Source organism: Nilaparvata lugens, chromosome 7 (assembly GCF_014356525.2).
Source record: "Nilaparvata lugens isolate BPH chromosome 7, ASM1435652v1, whole genome shotgun sequence".
Lineage (NCBI taxonomy): Eukaryota > Metazoa > Arthropoda > Insecta > Hemiptera > Delphacidae > Nilaparvata > Nilaparvata lugens.
In genome coordinates this window covers 15,567,429-15,586,776 of record NC_052510.1, presented here as the reverse complement: position 1 = coordinate 15,586,776, position 19,348 = coordinate 15,567,429, and the positions used below count along the sequence as shown (strand labels likewise).

Sequence of the window (19,348 nt, the reverse complement as noted above, 5' to 3'; positions counted from 1 at the left end):
AGTATTCCCAATCATGATGTATCTGATTTTTGAAAAGAAAATCAATCCAATAGTCAGTACTCCCCTACATTTTATTGACATGGAATACTTCCCTCGCCACGACAGCATGAAGAATATTGTACTAAAATAAAGTGATGAAAATTTTACAACAGAATACAATTACGTAGGCTGAATACATTGGACGTTTTTCACATGGATTAATGCTTTTGAGGAAGAAACGAGTTTTAATAAATTGAAATAATACCTCAACTAATCATTATGAGTTGTTGAACATCAACAAAATAAAGTTGTCTATGTTGTATTTTATTATTTTATGTGTAGCAACGCTTAACTCATTTCACTGAATAGCACCATAGAGGAAAGATAGTATAAGAAGATATATTATATAATGGTATAGGGTGTTTATGTTCCAAATTTCAACCTTGACTCAATCCGATAATCCTAGTAGTTATTTTTCGCGAAGTTATATGATGCTGGTAGTCTCTCATACGCTAGCTACAAAGACAGATTTTTTTTTGTACGTTATTTTGCCGTCCTTATAAATTCTATTATATTAAACAGATGATTTCAAACAGAAGATATTTGTCTAGCTCCTTTTAATCTGATAGAATTCATAAGGACGGAAAAATATCGTACGAACAAAAATCTGTGTGTGTGTGCAGGGTTAAGAAAATTGGCTTGAAATTCGTAACAAAAACGACCTATACCATGGGATATCTTCTTATGCTATCGTTTCTTTGAGATGATACTATTCTTAATTATTTTTTTTTTTACATTCTAATACTCTACTGTCTCACTTGACAATTTATTTTTAAATTTGTTTTGATATGAAGAGATTATGTGGATTAAGATATGTTTGATTGGTTGTTGACAGAAGTTTCGGTGGCAGCTGCGCCTACGGTGAATGCATGGGATAAGCCGATGTCGCCGTCCATCACTATGGTCGACCAGCGACTGCAAATGGCAACAGTCGGCTACAAAAAGGTCGAACCCAACAGCAATGTTATCATGGACAATTGGTGAGCAACATCACATTCACCATTTTCTAACATACAGTTATCCATATATCCGGGTTTGTAACATACAGTATACTGTTATTTTGTAACATATATAGACCCGCCAGGGTCACTACAGTTCAATACTTCCCGTTCAAAAACATTAACCATTTTTCAAAACTTTCCAACATTTCCCCAAAAGAAACTTATTCATATAAAACTAATAATTACTCATCTTTTTTGTCCTTCGAAGTTTGAGCGTACTCATTCAGAAGATGAATAGAATTTGATAAGAATCAGACTTGATTTGTCATTGGTGCTCCGTTTTTGTTTCCAACACATTAAACTCACAAACTAACCATCAGAAATTGATGAAACTTTGGAATGACCATGAAAATTGTTGGAGGATGCCAATTGTGTCAATTGAATTGAAAATTGATCAACTTTTTTTTGCAAACTGGGTACTTAATTTGAGAAATTTACAACTTGAAATTTTCGTGACATGAGAAAGTAAACTATCAAGAAAAATGGTTGTTTCTGATTATTCGTGTTTACACATTGTGTATGAAATTTAGAGAATTTATTGAATTTATTTTAAAAAATATATATCGTGAGACTGGGTCGTTTTGCTGAAATTTTGAAGAGCGTTAGACATGTATCACGCTAAGTAGGCGCTGAAAGAGTTCGAGTAAGCTGAGTAGCTGTGTAGGTAGCTTCCTTGGTCTTTATGGCTCTGTAGAGAACATCTTTGACCTATAGGGATGATTGAGACTAATGATTTTGCAAAGTTATGGATATCACCCCGCTAACTATAGCCTACCTTGTCTTATCTATAGGCCGTTTCAAGGCCACTGAGGCAAAGCTACGGGACGACAACTGTACTTGAACATAGGTCTCACCTATAGCTATTGCCAACAAATCTTATACAACGAATTAAAATTATTGGTACACTCCAGTATATACAATATTATATACATATGAAAACATTTAGAACGAATGATAGATAATAAGCGCACTTCCAGTGAATGTAAATAGACTATTGATTGGGCTAAGTGGAGCACCTTTAGAATGTTGTGCACCCTCAGAGGCGGACACTTTCACAATGTATCTCAGTCTGGAGAGATTCACACTCAACTGGACAAATCACAAAGTATTTAACGATGATTTTTAATCTCTATCCATCTTCTCTCTTTCTCTTCTCCATAAATCTATTTTCATGTTTTAATATTTATTATGATTGTGAAAAGAAATATAATCACAGATTTTGTTGCACCATTGATGATATTTGATATTTATTCAATTCGTCTTAAGCCCGGTCCAGACGCTCAAGTTTAGCTTCAGTCTTTTGCTCAAGCAAAAGTCGGAGCATGTAAGTCGTTGCGTCTGGACGGTAAAACGGATTGGTCTTCAAGCTTTAGTCGTCAAACTTGAAATGTATCGGCCGGGAATCTTTTTCCATCAAACCGTCCGTCGTTTGCCTATCCACCAAAACCTAAATCGCTTAAAAATGGAGATAGAGAAATTGTGATTTCAGATTCGGATTCAGCGCCCTCAAATTAATAAAATGCCTCGCGAGTACTTGAAAATAAGCAAGTTTTTTATCGATTGTATATAACGCCATTCAACACTTTTTTTTTCTTTCTCGATTCTCATGATACTCTCAGAATTTGATGTTGATATTATGATTTACTATCATGATATATTAAGTTGTACAGGGTGCTTCAAAAAAATGTATACACACTTTAAACAATCGTAGTTTTACCGCTCTACAAGGCTAATGTTATATTTCTTCGCCAGGTGGCAGCATAATCGTCCCTCTATGTTATATTTTTAGTTGGAATTTGTAATATCAACATACGTTTGAGTTTTGAAGAATGTAAGCAGGTTATTAAGTGGTACTGGAAGTTTGAGAATGTAAATGAAGTTCAAAGACAGTGAAGAAGGGAGTATGATACAGAACCACCTTCAAGATTAACAATTACACGCATACGAGACAAATTCGAAGTTCATGGAACAGTGTGTGATGTGCATAAAGGTCATTCAGGTCGGCCTCGAACAGCTTACCTGGATCAAAATTTGCCAGGCCAGTGGATAGGACGCAGGGGGCCAAACGAGTTTCCAGCACGCTCTCCAGACCTTACACCACTGGATTTCTTCTTGTGGGGCACAGTAAAAGATGAGGTGTACAAACGTAAACCACGTAACCTAGACATTCTTTGGAATGAGATTCAAGCAGTGTGTAGAGAAATCTCATTGGACGTTTTGATACGATGTACAGAATGACTCGTACTCAGAATTGTATTGATGCTGCAGGTCACCAATTTGAACAGTATTAACATTATTTGTTATTTATGTTTCATTTACATTGGACTTTCAGCTTTCTATTTTCCTGAAATTTAACTTTGTAGAACGGTAAATAAATTTTCTATGAAAGTTCAAAGTGTGTATACATTTTTTTGAAGCACCCGGTATATTGTTGATAAGAATACTATTTACAAAATTTCAATCCATTTACAATCACTGTGTCTCGAGATATGACATGTAAACAAAGCCATTTAGCAATTAACCGTAATATTTTTGTAATTATGTTGTTAAATATAGCATTATCCAGTTGAATCAGCGAAAAAATATGATATAATTATTACTCATCTACCGGATATATGTCAACCGTATACAATTCAGACTCAATGAGCCATATCACAATTCATATTGAAGTGACACATAACCTCTAGCTACTTTGGACTGTTGTAAAAATTAGAATTGTAACCGTTTTGGGCGTAAGTTAGCCTGTGGTACTTCTCTGTAAGTTGTATAATTCTGAATGATTGAATAAATAAATAAACATATCAAGAACTGAACTTGTGAGCACAAAAATAGGAAAACGGACGACATAAGACGGATGCGTGTGGACGCAATTTTACATCAGTCTTTTGTTTGAACCAAACGATCCGCCTTTTGCTTGAGCGTCTGGACCCGGCTGTACATTGCCAGGTCTGACTAGACCTATGGCAAACACTTGAACAAAGTGTTTGCCATATTGAACAAAACAAAAAAATAACACTTCTATATTGAAATACAATACATAGTGAAAAATATTAGTGGAAATTAATACAAATGATGAAAATAATGTAGGCTAATTTATTGGATGGGCAGAATTCACAGGGAAGTGAAAATGTGAAAGGTACAAGTGGGCTTGGAGAGGGGTAAGGACGTAGAATATGGAGGATTATGGATATAAAGGAACCCGGATTTTCGGTGGGGTTCTATCACTCTAGCACCTTGGGTTGTTGGGACACTAGGCCTGCTATTTTAGACCGGCAGCACCACGGTCAAACTATTAATTAAATGAGATTGATGAAAAGATTGAAGAAAATAGAGCAAATAAAATTAATGAATAGAAATAAGGATGAGAATATCAATTTAACTGAATAATGATGAATGGAACGCAGAGAAATGAAATTAACATTAGGACAATAGCCCAGTCACCATCCAGTAAATATTTGAACAGATTCCTGTTGAAGCAAGCCAATGAATTTGATTGGATGAGGTGGTAGGGCTGGGAGTTGCATGCTCGGCGGGCGGAGGTGAGGAAAGATGAGTTGAAAATAGCAATAGATGAAATAGATATAGAGAGCTCCTCACCTCCTGCAGCCATGGTAACACTATTCTTACCTGTTCTGCACTACTCTACAATGATGTAGTTTTGAGTTGATTGAAAATTACGTTTTTTTTGCAGTGTTGAAATTGGAGAGCACGGCCATTCAGGAGGCAGCAGTCAGAGGAGTAGTCCTGGAGGTATGGGAGGCCAGTCTAGTGAGAAAATGTTGAATAAATTGAGTCGTGAGGTAAGCCATCAAACCATCTATATTCTTTGCATCGATTATTTATGAATTAAAACCTACTCATATTTGCTACAATACTGTGATGAATGTCATAGGGAATATATAACTGCTTAACATTCAAATCCATTAATAAGAATATATTTTCAAAACGAAGTATTTTTATTTATGAGAATTGCTAGCTACTATATAATTTTGCCAACTATTGAAATTATTTCAAAATCTTCAAGTTATGAAATGAGATAAGTTGAATGTATTTATATTCTTACTTACATGATGTATTAAATCTATAAGCTATCGTATTACATTTGTAGATGTATGTTATCTTAATCTGTTTTTGTTTGGTATTTCCTCAGGCGATTGAGAAATCAGCTGTAGATGGATCAAGTCCTGTTCCTTCTCTGATATTTGAAAATACAAATTTGAAAACCAACGCTGATGCTGGAAAATTGAAATACAAGGATACTAGAATAAACAAAAATAGAGGTAACTATCGTATTGTAATTTTACTTTTTTAATTCATTGAATAGTTATCTACATATTATCATGTTTTGTGTCAGGACGTTTCTTAATGTACATAAATGAAGAAATCTAATGATCATTTTCACACTAACCGATTGTCGGCCGACACTCAGAAAATATATTGTCCTCGGATAGGCTAATTCTCATCAATCAATCTTTTATTGTCAAGAAACATAAAAATGTTACAAACAACGTCATTTTCTACAATAGCTTATACAAAGACCGAAAATACAATTAGTAACAGTGAATATAATACAGTATATAATAGCAGACACCAATACTACTAACACCATCAACAATATGCCACAGTAACTCAGTCGAAAAACTCTCACACAGACAACATAATCTCTGCCAATTGAAGGTCAATTCTTAGTGTCGACTGACAATCGACAAGTTTTAAAACTACTATCACTTTTCTGCATCAATGTATATAAACAAGCATAGTGATTTACATGTAGGAAGAAGTGTAATGTTGTATTGTGTGCGATTGCAGACAGAAAGTTGGACGGTCTGGAAGAGTCGATGGGCGGCTACAAGCAAGTGGCGGACGACGCCAAGCCGGACCCCATTCAGATGCCGCTGTCGTTCGGCAAGGACGACAATGGCGCCGACATTAAGCTGGACTTCCTGGAGTTGTCGCAGCTGACGGCGACTGATGCGGCGGGCGACGCCAAGGTGGCCGCCGTCGCCAAGATGTCGCAGCTCATGCAACGCACGCATGCGCATGCACACCCGCAGCAACAGCAGCTGTCGGCGCCCTCGTCCTCCGCCGAGCTCGACCTCAAGATACTATCTGTCAGAAAGGTGAGCTCCATTTCACAGTCCTCATCATAAATTGTATTATATTAGATGTGGATGAAGATTTAGGTCAATTTGCGATAAAGGGGAGAGTATATACTTGATTAAGGCCCCATTACACATACATATATACATAAATACGTCATAGATATTTGATTCCCTATTGGACATGTAAAACTATTGGCTGTGAGCATCTACTGATCAACACTCAGATAATTAGGAGAATTTGATTTCTTTTAGGCTACAATTTAACACATAAATTATAGAAGCCAAGTTTATAAAAGCCCATTTGCAATAAGTTGCAAATTGAGTTGCAATTTGAATTGAGTAGGTAAAGATTTAGCCCATTGTAAAATTTGCTTGTATCCAGTGTCCAGTGGATGAAGAATCAACTTCAGTATCTTAAATTTAACACTTTCATTTATTATACATGTCACAGGTCATTTAGAATATCATTCACAATTGTCATATATTTCGAAAGCGTTGTCTTAATTCTCGAATCGACTCAAATTTAATTCCAATGCTTACAAAACTTTTACATGCATTTTTGTGACAACTTCATCAATAACAATTCAAAAATAGTGTCACACGATCTTATTACCTAAATTTTATTGGAGTTCTTCTCTTATCTAGATTAGGGATTTTTTCACAACACTAGATAGCTTCGTTTTTTTAAGATTTCGTCTGGGAGACTCCAGGAGGGAGTATAAGACAAGTCATTCTTATGAATACACAATTCCATACAGTACAGAACAGTCAAAGTGTATAAATCACCAATCCATACGGAATAGTCAAGTGAACATATAAGTGGATAATACAGCCCTATTCTAATTACTCGTCATATTTTAATTCTTTGAAGTTGTTCAATCTGACAGGAACTCTTGTAAGCAAAAAAAAGCTGCATCAATTAAATACTTTTTCAATTGGTTTTTAAATGTCTGGGTATTTTCAATTCTTTTCAGCATGAGCGGTAGCTTGTTATAGAATAATCTACCAGTATAGCTTGGTTTTTTCTCGAATAGTCTACTATTATGCCTCACCAAGTGATAGTCAGATCGGTTTCGCGTGTTGTAATCATGAACGTCAAGAGTTTGGCTCAAATAACTTGCTCTTACAAATAAAATTACCTCATAGATGAACAAGCTAGGCACTGTTAGTAGACCCAGTGACCGAACAGTGGCCTGCAAGAAGCTAGCCTATTCGCTTCTCCTATACACTTAACAGCTCTCTTTTGCATCTTGAATACTCTATCCATATTTTGTTTTGACGAGTTATCCCACACTATGATGGCATACCTTATATGCGACAATAAGATACCATGATAGGCTGTTATTAGTAGATTACTTTGAGCCTTGCAAGCTGTCTCATGACAAATACTCCAGATGCTATTTTGACACATAATTTTTCAATATAAGGAGTCCAAGTTAGTCGCCTATCTAATAAAATACCCAAAAATTGAACCTGATCTTCATCATCAAGTTCATCATCGTGAGTAATATGGCAACACTTTGAAATGTTTTCCCGTCAATCTTGTTTCTCCGTCTTCGAGTCTGTGAGTTTCAGGGACAGATTAAATGTAATTGACCATTAAAACTATAGGTTTAATAGTTCATTGGATATAATAAGTGTCATAGAAACCTTACCTGTATGTCTCGTTCTCTTCTTGGGCTAATAAAATTGTAATTGTAGTGAGAATTGAAACACCTTTTCTAATATTAATATTTTTATCAACTCAAGTAGAGAACGAGTATAACATGAATGGTGTCGTACAGTATAGGTGTGACTTGAATGTTCGTTTACGGTTGCTATAAAACTATGATGAGTCATGTGTGATCACACATATCATACCAGGCCTTAGACCCTTGGAGGAAAAAGTTGTACTATTGTATATTGTTCCACTGAGTAAATAACGATTATAGATAGTAACTATCTGTTTGCTCGGTTGTGTAAATGTGACAATTTATGTTTACAGGTGTGGGATTCAACGGTGATGGACCACCACCACGGTGGTGGTGAAGAGGACAGAGGGGTGACGGGGGCGTTCCCGCCCAACCCCTTTGCCAACCCCAACCCCAACTGCGACGACCCCTCGCCCTACCAGGTCGGCAAGTCGGCCGCAGACGACAACGACCATCCATCGCCTGCTGAAACTGCCGCCCTTGTCTACAGGTAGGCTCATATAACAGCCTAGATTACAAGATGACATTACACAAAGAGTATTATAGAGTTTAATCTTCCAAGTATTATATTGTTTGATCTTCCAATTTCTACTTTTGGTAATGTTAAGTAGAGTTTGATTCAAGAAAACTTGGAGAAGAGTTTACGTTGGTATAGTGGATTCAAGTTTCTGTTTTATTGTTTCAAGTTTTCTTGAATTCAAGGAAACTTGACTAGTGAAAACCCTACTTTACTGTTGATGAAATTTGGGAGAAGAGCAGTTTCGGGATAAGCCTGTTGCTCTCCCCTAGTCTAGCCATATGAATTGGAATTATTGTATTAATGAGTGAATAAATTGATAGTAAACTCGTTTGATAGCTGTTTTCTCTTTTCAAACATTTCATAATACTCACAATATATTGTTGTATTGAAGTAAATGAAGGTAACAATAATAACAAATCAATCATAATCATGAATATTATTATGAGCAATTCTGCATTTCATAAATGAAATTAGGTACTGGTACTGCCTAGGAAATAATGTGTGAGAGTTTTGCAAAGTTACTCATTTTTGCTTAAATTGAGCTTTATAGTTTATAGATTTCCAAAAGCTAGCTTAGATGAACGTGAAATCCTCAAAACCAATGTTTGTTAACATTTCAGGTGTATCATTCCGTTCAGTTTGGTTCTTGTCGATGATTTATTACAGATAATGAGTGCAAAAATATAGTTTAAGTATGTTATAATGTTGATAGATGAGTACATCCGATATTCCGGCGTTTTTATGTTCTGATCATGCCTTCGGTTCCATGGGGAACGGATTTGTGAGGTTTCACTGTAATTGTACTATCCAACTGTAATAACTCTGGATAAAAAACGTCTGACTAAAATAAAATAGAGATTAATATTAATCTGATGAATATATTTTGTTTTTCAGTGTGAGTCAAAGCCATGCTGTGTCTGGAGGTGTCAATAGCTACGTGAATGTGCAAAACATGATTAAACCTGATGCTATCAACTCAGTTTCTAGCCCAGTTTGCAAGGTAAATTAAATGTCAAGCCTTGCATTTTTCATCATATAAGCCCCTGAAATGCCACATTCGTGTGGATTCACTCTTGGCGTTTAGAAGGTAAAACTTATTTAATGAAAAATATATCACTCGAATACCAATGCATTCATTAGTATTCATGTGAGTGCATTCTTATGAATATGAGTTTGATATAAATCGAAAATTCACTAATATTTGAAAAGATAATATTGATCAATAGGAGTTGAGAATTTGACCTATCTATATTAATCACTAATATATAGACACAAAGCATTAGCGAAAAATAAAACATATTAATCAAATACAAATAAATTATATTGATTATTTGCCTCATATGAATATGAGTTTGGGTTATTAATACGTATCAGTGTAGATGCAAGTTAATTAATATTCGCCTGAAATGACTGATAAATTAATAAATTTTATACTGATTGATCAAGTATTGACAACAACCTTATTAATTATTTGATGAATATTATGTCTAGTAGATACAAATTAGCGTTCTATTGACGCTCGCATCACGTCTCTTGAAGTGTGATATTGTTAATTACTTGATACAACCGAATCGTACGTCTTTAATAACTAAAAATTTTCTATAAATAGTCAATTACAAAATATTTAAATAAATGTACAGCATGTGCATTAATTATGTTTAAGAAACATTGTAGTTAATGAAAGGACGTTTGATTCCGTTGTTTCAAGTTCTTTCAAATAGTGTCTAGTAGGGTCACTCTGCCGGTAATACAAAACGTAAACTGATTCACGTTGTTCAACTTCAAAATTCAGATTGTCAATTGCAAGTGATAATTTCATCTCAAATATTCTATATCGAATCTTGGAATAACTACTTCCATTATAGAATTGTAAATTCTGTAATAAAATATGTTTACTCTTTTTTATTTTTTTCGTTCGGAGAATTTCATTTGAATGAATTGATAACACATGATAAATAAGGCAAATAAGAATATACAAGGTATTATCATGAAGCCGTTTTTGGTGCCTGATACTTATTGTAGTGACATGGCCTAATTTACTTTATGTATTTGCTGTCTCAAATAAAATAATTGAATCATCATATTGGAAAAAAATTGAGAAGCTCCCTGAACATGGTTAAATCATGTTCGCTTTATAACGATTGCACTGAAACATATTATTTCTATGGCGATATGTTGTTTTTTTTAAATATTTTTTGTTTTGAAGAACCAATAAATAATTTTCTATTGAGTTACTGTCAATAATTCCAGTGCACTCTTGTAAATCGTACCCGGCTTGACCATTTACAAATTATGTTTGTGGATTGGAGCTCTAATGGTGATAAGTAGTGGAGGCATTGTTGACAATGTTTGTGTGTTTTGTGTGTGAAGCCGCAACCAACAGCTGCAGCGGCCGCAGTCGCATCTGCTGCGCATGCGCTATCGCCACCGCCCCCCTCCCACGCCACCCAGGGCGGATACAGCTCCAACACGCAGCAACCCAACTCGCACATATTCCAGGTAAACTCACCATATCAATATCTATTCATTTGCCATTTGAACAAGAACAATATAGAAGTTTTAATGAGAGAAGTATAATGAGTAACTTAGATTTCAAATCAATCACAAGTAAGATCAGAAATAAAAAATGAATAATAATAAAAAATATATATGATCAACAATATCTATTTTTATTTTTCCTAGATGTAAAAATCAAGTTATTTTTTTATTATAACTTCCTTTTATCTCATGTTTTTATTGCTTCATCTTTACAACTTATAATTGATTGAGTCAGGCTTTTCTCCGTACACAACCACATTATCTATAGCCCTTTCAAGAATTTTCCTCTTTACTACTCCACTACTTATTATTTGCTAAAATTTTGCTCTGTGTATTCTAAGATAAAGTTGAAGAGTCATGTATCATATCATGGTATAATAATACTTTTGGATTTAGTATTATTGAAAATATAGTTAGAAGGAAACAAATATTAATGAAAAAAACGTTTCAAGACCATAGAATGTATTATTTTACTACTACTTTTCTACTCTTACTACTTAATGTATTACTTTCAAAATTTATTTACACAAAAATAACTATCCGGTGGGTATCTTCTGAATGTGAAATGTTACCGCAATGCTATTGAATATCAATTGAAAAATCTGACGAATTATTTGCAATTGAAACCAATAAAAAACATTTCAAGTAAAAATCATTGCCTTACAAACAATAATTCAAGTAGAGGACAATTCAATTAAACCATTAAATAATAATGCATAATTATAATAATAATAAACCATTTAACCAATAAAATTAACATTACAATATTGCATTTGAAAGCACAAAAGCATTTCATTATTAAACTTTCAATAAGAAAGTAAATAAACAGAATCCCACGTGTAGTTGAACTATATACAATAATAGAATATTCAAATAAAAATAAAATATCTACAGATAGAATTAAATTACACCATAAAATAAAAATATTAATAGTGTTTTATTTAACCAATAAAATTAACATTACAATATTGCATTTGAAAGCACAAAAGCATTTCATAATTAAACATTTAATAAAAACGTAAATAAACAGAATCCTACGTGTAGTTAAACAATATACAATAATAGAATTTTTGGATAGAAGCTCTCATCGAATTTCCATCTACCTGTTAACCCTGTTGTCAATATTTGCAGCAGCAGAAGTCTTCAGGGCTATTTACAGCATTTAACTAGGATTTTCGTTAAATAATAATTATAAAATAAAATATGATATTCAATGAAAAATGATAATAGAAGGAAAATGCTTAACTTGATGAATATGACATCTGTCAGTGAAGCTGGCCCTGAACAGTCATCCTTCCAACGGGAGTATTGAGACCACGTTTTTTAAATAATCTATCGTTATTTATATAATCTATATTTATATAATCTGAGCGATTATAGATCACATTGGTTGCGTTCAAACCACTGATCGGTGAGTGAACGATGAGACCGGTGAGTGAACGTGGCTCAGAACGAGGCACTGTTTGGTCAAACTCAAGGTCTCAAGAACTTAGACTCACATGCAGCGCTAGTGTACTTGGAATTGAAATCGGCCATTGAGGGGACAACCTTGAAGATTTTTACATACTAAAGATCTTGAAGATTTTTAATCTATAATATTACAAAAATATATATATATTATATAATATCTCGCGCTAAAATACCTCAATGGCAGCCTTTAATTTCAAGTAAGAGCTAGCATTAGGAAGGCATAGGCATTGTTGATTTATACCTCTTCAAGGTCTTTGGTCTAACTGATAAGAAAAAGAAATACGTCATATCTGGCTCGTTCACTGATCAGCTCATCTTACTTTTCACCGATGGAAAAGAACGTAAACAGAGTAGCTGAACGTAAACAGACACAGCTGAATACGAGGTTGTTTACAATTATAATTGACTCCATTATAATGTATTTGGGAGCACAGAAATAATGCATGATTACATAAATTCAATAACATTTAAAATATCATCCAAAGCATTTTGATCAACTCTAATCACTTGATGGTTTTTCATTTCAATTGATTATACAATGAGATAGGTCTAGTTTTGTTTACAAAAATATAAGCAGCAGAAAAAACATCTGTCAGTCATGACTCATGAGCAACCGTTCAGCCACAGAATACATACAGAATGGAAGGTATCAATCTAACCAAGATTTGAGTGCACCAAGATAGTCACGACACATGACTGGATAACTTGTTAGAAATTAGAACTACCGCTATATTACAATGCTAAACTTTCTTTCAAGATGGCGGATTATGGCGTCAGGATACTAGCCAACTTTCCATTCTGTGGTTCATCTGTGATCAGGTTTTTTACTGAACGTAAAAAAAACACGATGGAATTGATCAGAGGCTTTGAACGCAACCATTGATGTGTGTGTAGGGTGTTTTGTTGCTAGTGGTGTGTTATTTGTTGACAAAATTGTTTGTGATGTTTGTTAGTATGCTGGAGGGATGTCGGGCATCCCATCGCCACCGACTGTAGTGTACAACACTTCGCAGTCAGTGCCCATGCCCAGTCAGACGGCTGAGATCTTCCCACCTACATTCCAATTGAGCAATCCGCCTGTAAGTCCGCCTTATCAATCAACACATTCACTTCTAATCAAGGTTACATAATATCTAAACAACAAATATGAAGATTCTGATTACTTTTCCAGTAGTTTGAGAAAACTTGTTATAGGGACATTGCATGAAACTCATCTTGGGGTATCCAAATATGATTAATTAATTGATTTAGGGACGTTTACACACTCAAAGCTCAAACTGAATTAAAACAGCTGGTGGCTTGAACTAAAAATTAACCACATTATAATAACAAATGAGACTGTATATGGATTTAATCCAGTTTAAAATGAAATTTCATTTGGTGTTAGAAAATAAACTATTTGAATTTTTTAATTTTATCTAAATTTTGGAGGGATACTGAACAAGATTATTCTTTTTTTATCTCTGAATCATTGTAATGAGGTGAAGGAAAAATTTGTATAGTAAATAGTAAATGAATACCATTATGAAAACGTTTTATTTATGGTATTAAGCAAACAGTCATAATGGTTTGAAAAATAGATGTTTACTATATACATTATTATCATGTCTCTACCAGAGATATTAATCAAATCGTCTATCATCAAATTGGTACAATTTTATTCCTTGAAATATTAGAAACGTGATACTGAATTTAATAGATTCGAAGCTATAGTACACAATATGGTTACTCAAGAAAGGCAGATAGTAGATAGACACATCATTTTGATCAATATATATATTGGTGTTCTGCCCTAGGGCAGGTCTAAACATGATTCCTCCTTCTCCATTCCTCTCTGTCCTGTGCAATTCTCTTCATCTTGGAGTACTTTCCCTCCTCCCTGATATCATCCACCAACTTCACTCTTTTTCGTCCCAGCACCCTCCCTCCTTGCACAGTCCCTTCCATTGTCTCCACAAGTAGTCCGCCATGCCTCAGCAAGTGTCCCAGCCAGTTCCGCTTTCGTCTCCTTATCATTGCCATAATATTCCTTTCCTCTCCTACTCTACGCAGTACCTCCTCATTCCACACTTTATCCATCCAGCTGATCCTCTCCATCCTCCTCCACACCCACATTTCAAAGGCCTCCAATCTCTTCTCTTCTTGCTTTCTGAGAGTCCAGGTTTCTGCTCCATAGAGAGCCACGCTCCACACAAAACACTTCTAAATCACATCGCATATCCTCTTTAATCATACACCCAAGGTACCTGAATGATGACACCTGTTCAATGTGATGCAATCCTATGTTGATTGTTGCTCTCTTTGGAGTCTTGCTGATCACCATACTTTTTGTTTTCTTCACATTCACTCTCATCCCATACTCTTCACAACAGTGATTGATATGTTTTAACATATTGCGCGCTCATTTTCAGCCAGCACAGCCATGTCATCTGCAAACTTGATACATTCTATCCTTCTCCCTCCAATCTTCACCCCCCTTTTACCTGACAAACTCTTTCCAATCATTTCCTCCATTTGATCAATTGAAATATCTAATAACAAGACACTAACATAATCACTTAAATATGAAAAAATTGAACCTACTCAAATGCCTCACTTTGAATGATTTCCCTATCAACACCTACAATCATAACATCATTTTATTAACATCTATTGTTTGGGTCTTCACCAAAGGAAGCCATTAAGCGATTAATAGATGTGCATCCATTTATCATCGACTTCCAGGGCCAGACTATATTAAGCGTTTTTCAGGCATTTTTATAGAGTTGACAGGGCAGGAAGCTCCCTAATTGGCTGATTGGGTTGGCGCATGAAAAAATTCCTCAAAAAACGCTCAATATGGTCTGACCCTTATTGTAACATTCTTCATTAATGTTGAATTATGTTTGTATTCTATTGGTATTTTTGTTTGGTTAGTGTTGTATTGAATTGTTTGTAAAGGTGTTGAGCCAATCCCGGTCGACATTCTCGCCGTTCTCGCCCTACCAGTCTATGTACTTTTCGACGGCGGCACCGCCCCCATCGAGCGCCGGCCCGCCGCCGCCGCCCCCGGGCGCTGAACTGTACCAGTCCTATGGCCAAATGGGGCGGCAGATGGGCCCACCACCCCCGACCGCCCCCACGCACGCCTTTGGCCAGCACTCGACCAGCAGCAGCACGTCGCAGCTGCATGCTATGCCGCCCCCGCCTCCCAAGCAGGTGCCGCCTCCGCAGCAGCCCATCGGCACCATTGGCAATAAGGCCTACCAGACCACTGGCAGTCAGGTAACTCAAATTCACTCTACTCATGCGATGTAACTTTAAGTTTATTATTGGTCACCCTTTCAATTATTGTATTTTTGAGATAAAGTCCAAGAGATATTACTTCTTACACGGCTCGATGCTCTTTCCTTCACTAATCACTCCTACTTTCTAACAGCTGCACTCTCCCTACTTTTGTGTAATTATCATCCAATTATGTGCAGCATGCTTAGGCTACCCCTCTCCACTACTGTTCAGGGACAAACTGGTTTCCCCTCTTCATGTTAAAAGTAATATCTCTCGGACCATAGTCAAATATACAGAGTGAGTCATATGTATGGGAACCCTTGAATAAGTTGGAGACTGTTGTAGATAATTATAATACTGTAACTTTCAGGATAAGTTATTAAGTTCATGAAATAAATAAGAGATTGCATTGTTCTTATTCTAATGCATTATAATTTATTTTAATAATTATCATATAATAATATTATACTTTATTTCTGCATGTACATAAATGAGTATGTTTTACAGTCGTAATCATAACAATCAAATTCACAATAATTAGTGATCTATAATAATGGAAAGAAGGGGCTTATTAAATTTACGATTTCCTATCATCACGTCTGAACTATGCAACTGATAAACTTGAAACTTTGCATATAGATTCTTAATTCATTGAGGATGGTTAAAAGCAAATTCGTCGAGATTTCAGTAGGTCAAACATTCAGTTTATCAAGTTTTTAATTAGACCCTTGAGGAGCAGGGGACATCTGCGCTAGTATACAATAAATGTAACATAAATATTAAGTTAGATTAATACACTCATTTCTCTGAAACACAGCATTCATGAGTTTAACGTCTTGATTCAAAAAGTTCTGTAGCACTGTAGAAACACTAAACGAGCAACCAGTCTTTTACGTAATTTTGTCCTAAACCTAGGTTTGCTCATAAATTCTAATAAACTATATGGCAGAGAGTTGAATATTTCCTTACTATTGAGGTTTGGACTACCCTATTAAAAACCGTTTCATGAGCATCTATTCTCGAACCATTTCTCTCTCGTATTATAGCCATGATCCTCTTGTCCACGAAGATCTATGATTAAATCCGTAGAGTGAACACTCAAGTTTGAACATGCAGGGAAGAATGAGAATTCTCGCGTCTCGAAACAGTTGTCGGCATGGAGTTCTGGATGTCTCACAGTCATGTCCTGAGTACTCGCTTTTGTGCCCTGAATACTCTGATATTTCAGCTGAAGCAGTCCAAAATATCAAGCCATATTAATTCATGCTATCAGAGGCTGGGAGTATCTGTAATAAGCAGAGAATACCACTTTCTGGTTCATACTCATTGTCAATCTTGAGATGGCAAATGTCGCTCTACTAAGTCGTTTCACAACCTCTTCAACATGATCCTTCCACCTCAATCGAGAGTCAACATTGATTCCCAATAAGCTAAAAACATCTGTAGAGGCGATTCCCTCTGTGTCCAACTGGAAATCCCAAGATTTGACATTGCAGGACGGTTAGAACTACTTATTAAAAGTCCATATAACAGGTCTTCTGAATGTTAACCTTCAGCTTATTTGCTCCACAAAAAACTCAAATGCTTTCCAGAACTTTCACTGTTGTATAATTTATTTTTCACTGTTTGTGTTGCAGTTGTTTGTAGCGTACGAATCGATGCCGGCAGCGTTCATGTCGGCCTCCTCACTGCTGCAGCGCTCGGCCAGTCTGGCGTCCACGTCGTACTACTCGCCAGCGGGCACCGCCCCTCCAGGGCCGCCGCCCCCAGGCCCACCGCCCCCGCAGCAGCAGACGGCGGCCACCTACTACCAGCAGGCGAGTGCCGCCCCGCCGCCCAATGCGGCCACCGGCCAGCAGTACAGTGCCGCCTCCGCTGCCGCCGTCCAGTTTGGACAGTCGCCGCAGGGCGCCGCCTCCGGCATGCAGAGTTACGGATCGCCGGTACGTATACTAATACATATTATCTATTGATTTTAACGTGTAGCCACAAATCTGAGCACAACTCAAGTGGCTTGTAACATGTCATGAACATTTTTCTATGCAAAGTGGTATGATGCATTTGTATCAACTCTTGTAAAGGCACTGCAACATTCCTCCGTAGTATAGGAGGTATGACTACCACATAACTTTATTCTTTCATGCAGACAATTGAAGAGCTTGAGTCTTAAATAATATGGTCCTTTTTCCAAAAGTGTCAGTCTGTGAGCCGGGTACTGACATACAGCTGAACTCTTCCCCCTTGTGCCATAACCATGGCAAATGTGATTTCTTTAAAATCTCTCTGAAGTTTTGAAAAAAATGTATAGTCTCAAGGAAGTGCAATGCTGGGACCGTGAGAAACCTGTATTTTCTGAAAATGGGCCTACATGAATTTGATGGCCGCAAGCCTTCCAAAACATGAACAGCTTTCTTTTTTTGCATCTTAAATATTGTATATAAGTTATTCCTACTATTTCCCCAAAAGAAGATGCTGTAGCGTATTAGAGCTAAAAAATACACCTTCTGGGCTGTCTTTATAGTGGATGCAGTTCTCACAGTTCTCAACGCAAAAAGTGCATGATAGAGCTGTTTTATAAGTTTTTGCCAAGTGTACCAGATTGGTTGGGAAGCTTCAGAAGAACTACTCCAATCTCGTTATGCTTGGTGACCAACACGACTTCAAGGTTTCCAGACAAATTATTGGTATTTATTTTATCATTGATATAACCGGTTTGACTGTTTTGCCTTTCTGGTTTATGCTTTTTTTCATTCTCTCTTCTGAGAATTTCTGGAATCCCTGCCACTGCGGTCTTCAATAAAATATTGTTTTTTCTTCTTTATTTATTCTTTTTAATCAATCAATGTATTAAGTATACTTATTCCTACATACATATTTTTACATACTCATTCTTAAATATACATCAGTACAATATATTATCTATTTTATAATCAGAATATTAATAATACATCCATAATATAAGTGTATTCTCTATTATTTACTTCTATGAGCAGATTAAGCTTATTATGTATAAAGTGGAACTCCCCCCCTACACACAGATGGATAGTCTAGTAGGGGGATTCCAAAATATGTTGTATATTGTATTTCTTATTCGTGTATTATGTTTTTTGGAAATGAACTGAATTGAATCGAATTGAATTGTTTATCCCATTTCTTTTTTTTTTTTGCAATTCCACTCCAAGAAAACTAGTCTCCTCAACAGACAAGCACTCCCTCCCAACTGCAACATTCAGGTTTGAGGATTCATTATGATGGACATTACATTACATTTTGTAATGTGCCTCCTTTAACTCACTGTAAACCGTTGTTCATTAGATTGGGAGTCATGAGTTTACCTTTTATTTTTATGTTTAATTGTCTGCTTTTTGTAAAGTCAAATCTACATTTATTCTCAACTCATGACAACATTCATTCTTATAACACAAGGAATAAATCGAATCTGAGGAATGAGTACTGCTCTTACAAATCCAGCCATATGAGTTTTAAGGCCTTTTCAATAAAGTTCTATAACCATTTACCATCAAATTTTTGAGGTTTGACGCTCAGGGTATTTGAACTAAGAATTAAGAATTTTTTTATAAAAAATTGTTTTTATAGTATGGATGAATATTTCAATGTTAACATGGAGTCTATATAGATTTTTAGGTAATTGCTATTGTTGTATGATCTCTAATATAGTTTGTAATATTGACGTGGCCGATACAAATTGTAAAGTGTTTG

General features: G+C 35.7%; 1 protein-coding gene across 2 annotated transcripts in view; it reads left to right on the top strand.

Annotated features, from left to right (window-relative positions):
* Window positions 1-19,348, top strand: part of LOC111045084 — an 85,133-nt gene that overhangs the window by 47,960 nt on the left and 17,825 nt on the right. For both annotated transcript variants that reach the window (XM_039432157.1, XM_039432158.1), the window contains 10 exons: window positions 875-1,019; window positions 4,732-4,840; window positions 5,191-5,320; window positions 5,850-6,160; window positions 8,127-8,323; window positions 9,248-9,353; window positions 10,724-10,852; window positions 13,315-13,440; window positions 15,302-15,625; window positions 17,266-17,571. In XM_039432157.1, coding sequence (XP_039288091.1) covers window positions 875-1,019; window positions 4,732-4,840; window positions 5,191-5,320; window positions 5,850-6,160; window positions 8,127-8,323; window positions 9,248-9,353; window positions 10,724-10,852; window positions 13,315-13,440; window positions 15,302-15,625; window positions 17,266-17,571 — 1,883 coding nt within the window. The remainder of the gene's footprint in view (window positions 1-874; window positions 1,020-4,731; window positions 4,841-5,190; window positions 5,321-5,849; window positions 6,161-8,126; window positions 8,324-9,247; window positions 9,354-10,723; window positions 10,853-13,314; window positions 13,441-15,301; window positions 15,626-17,265; window positions 17,572-19,348) is intronic.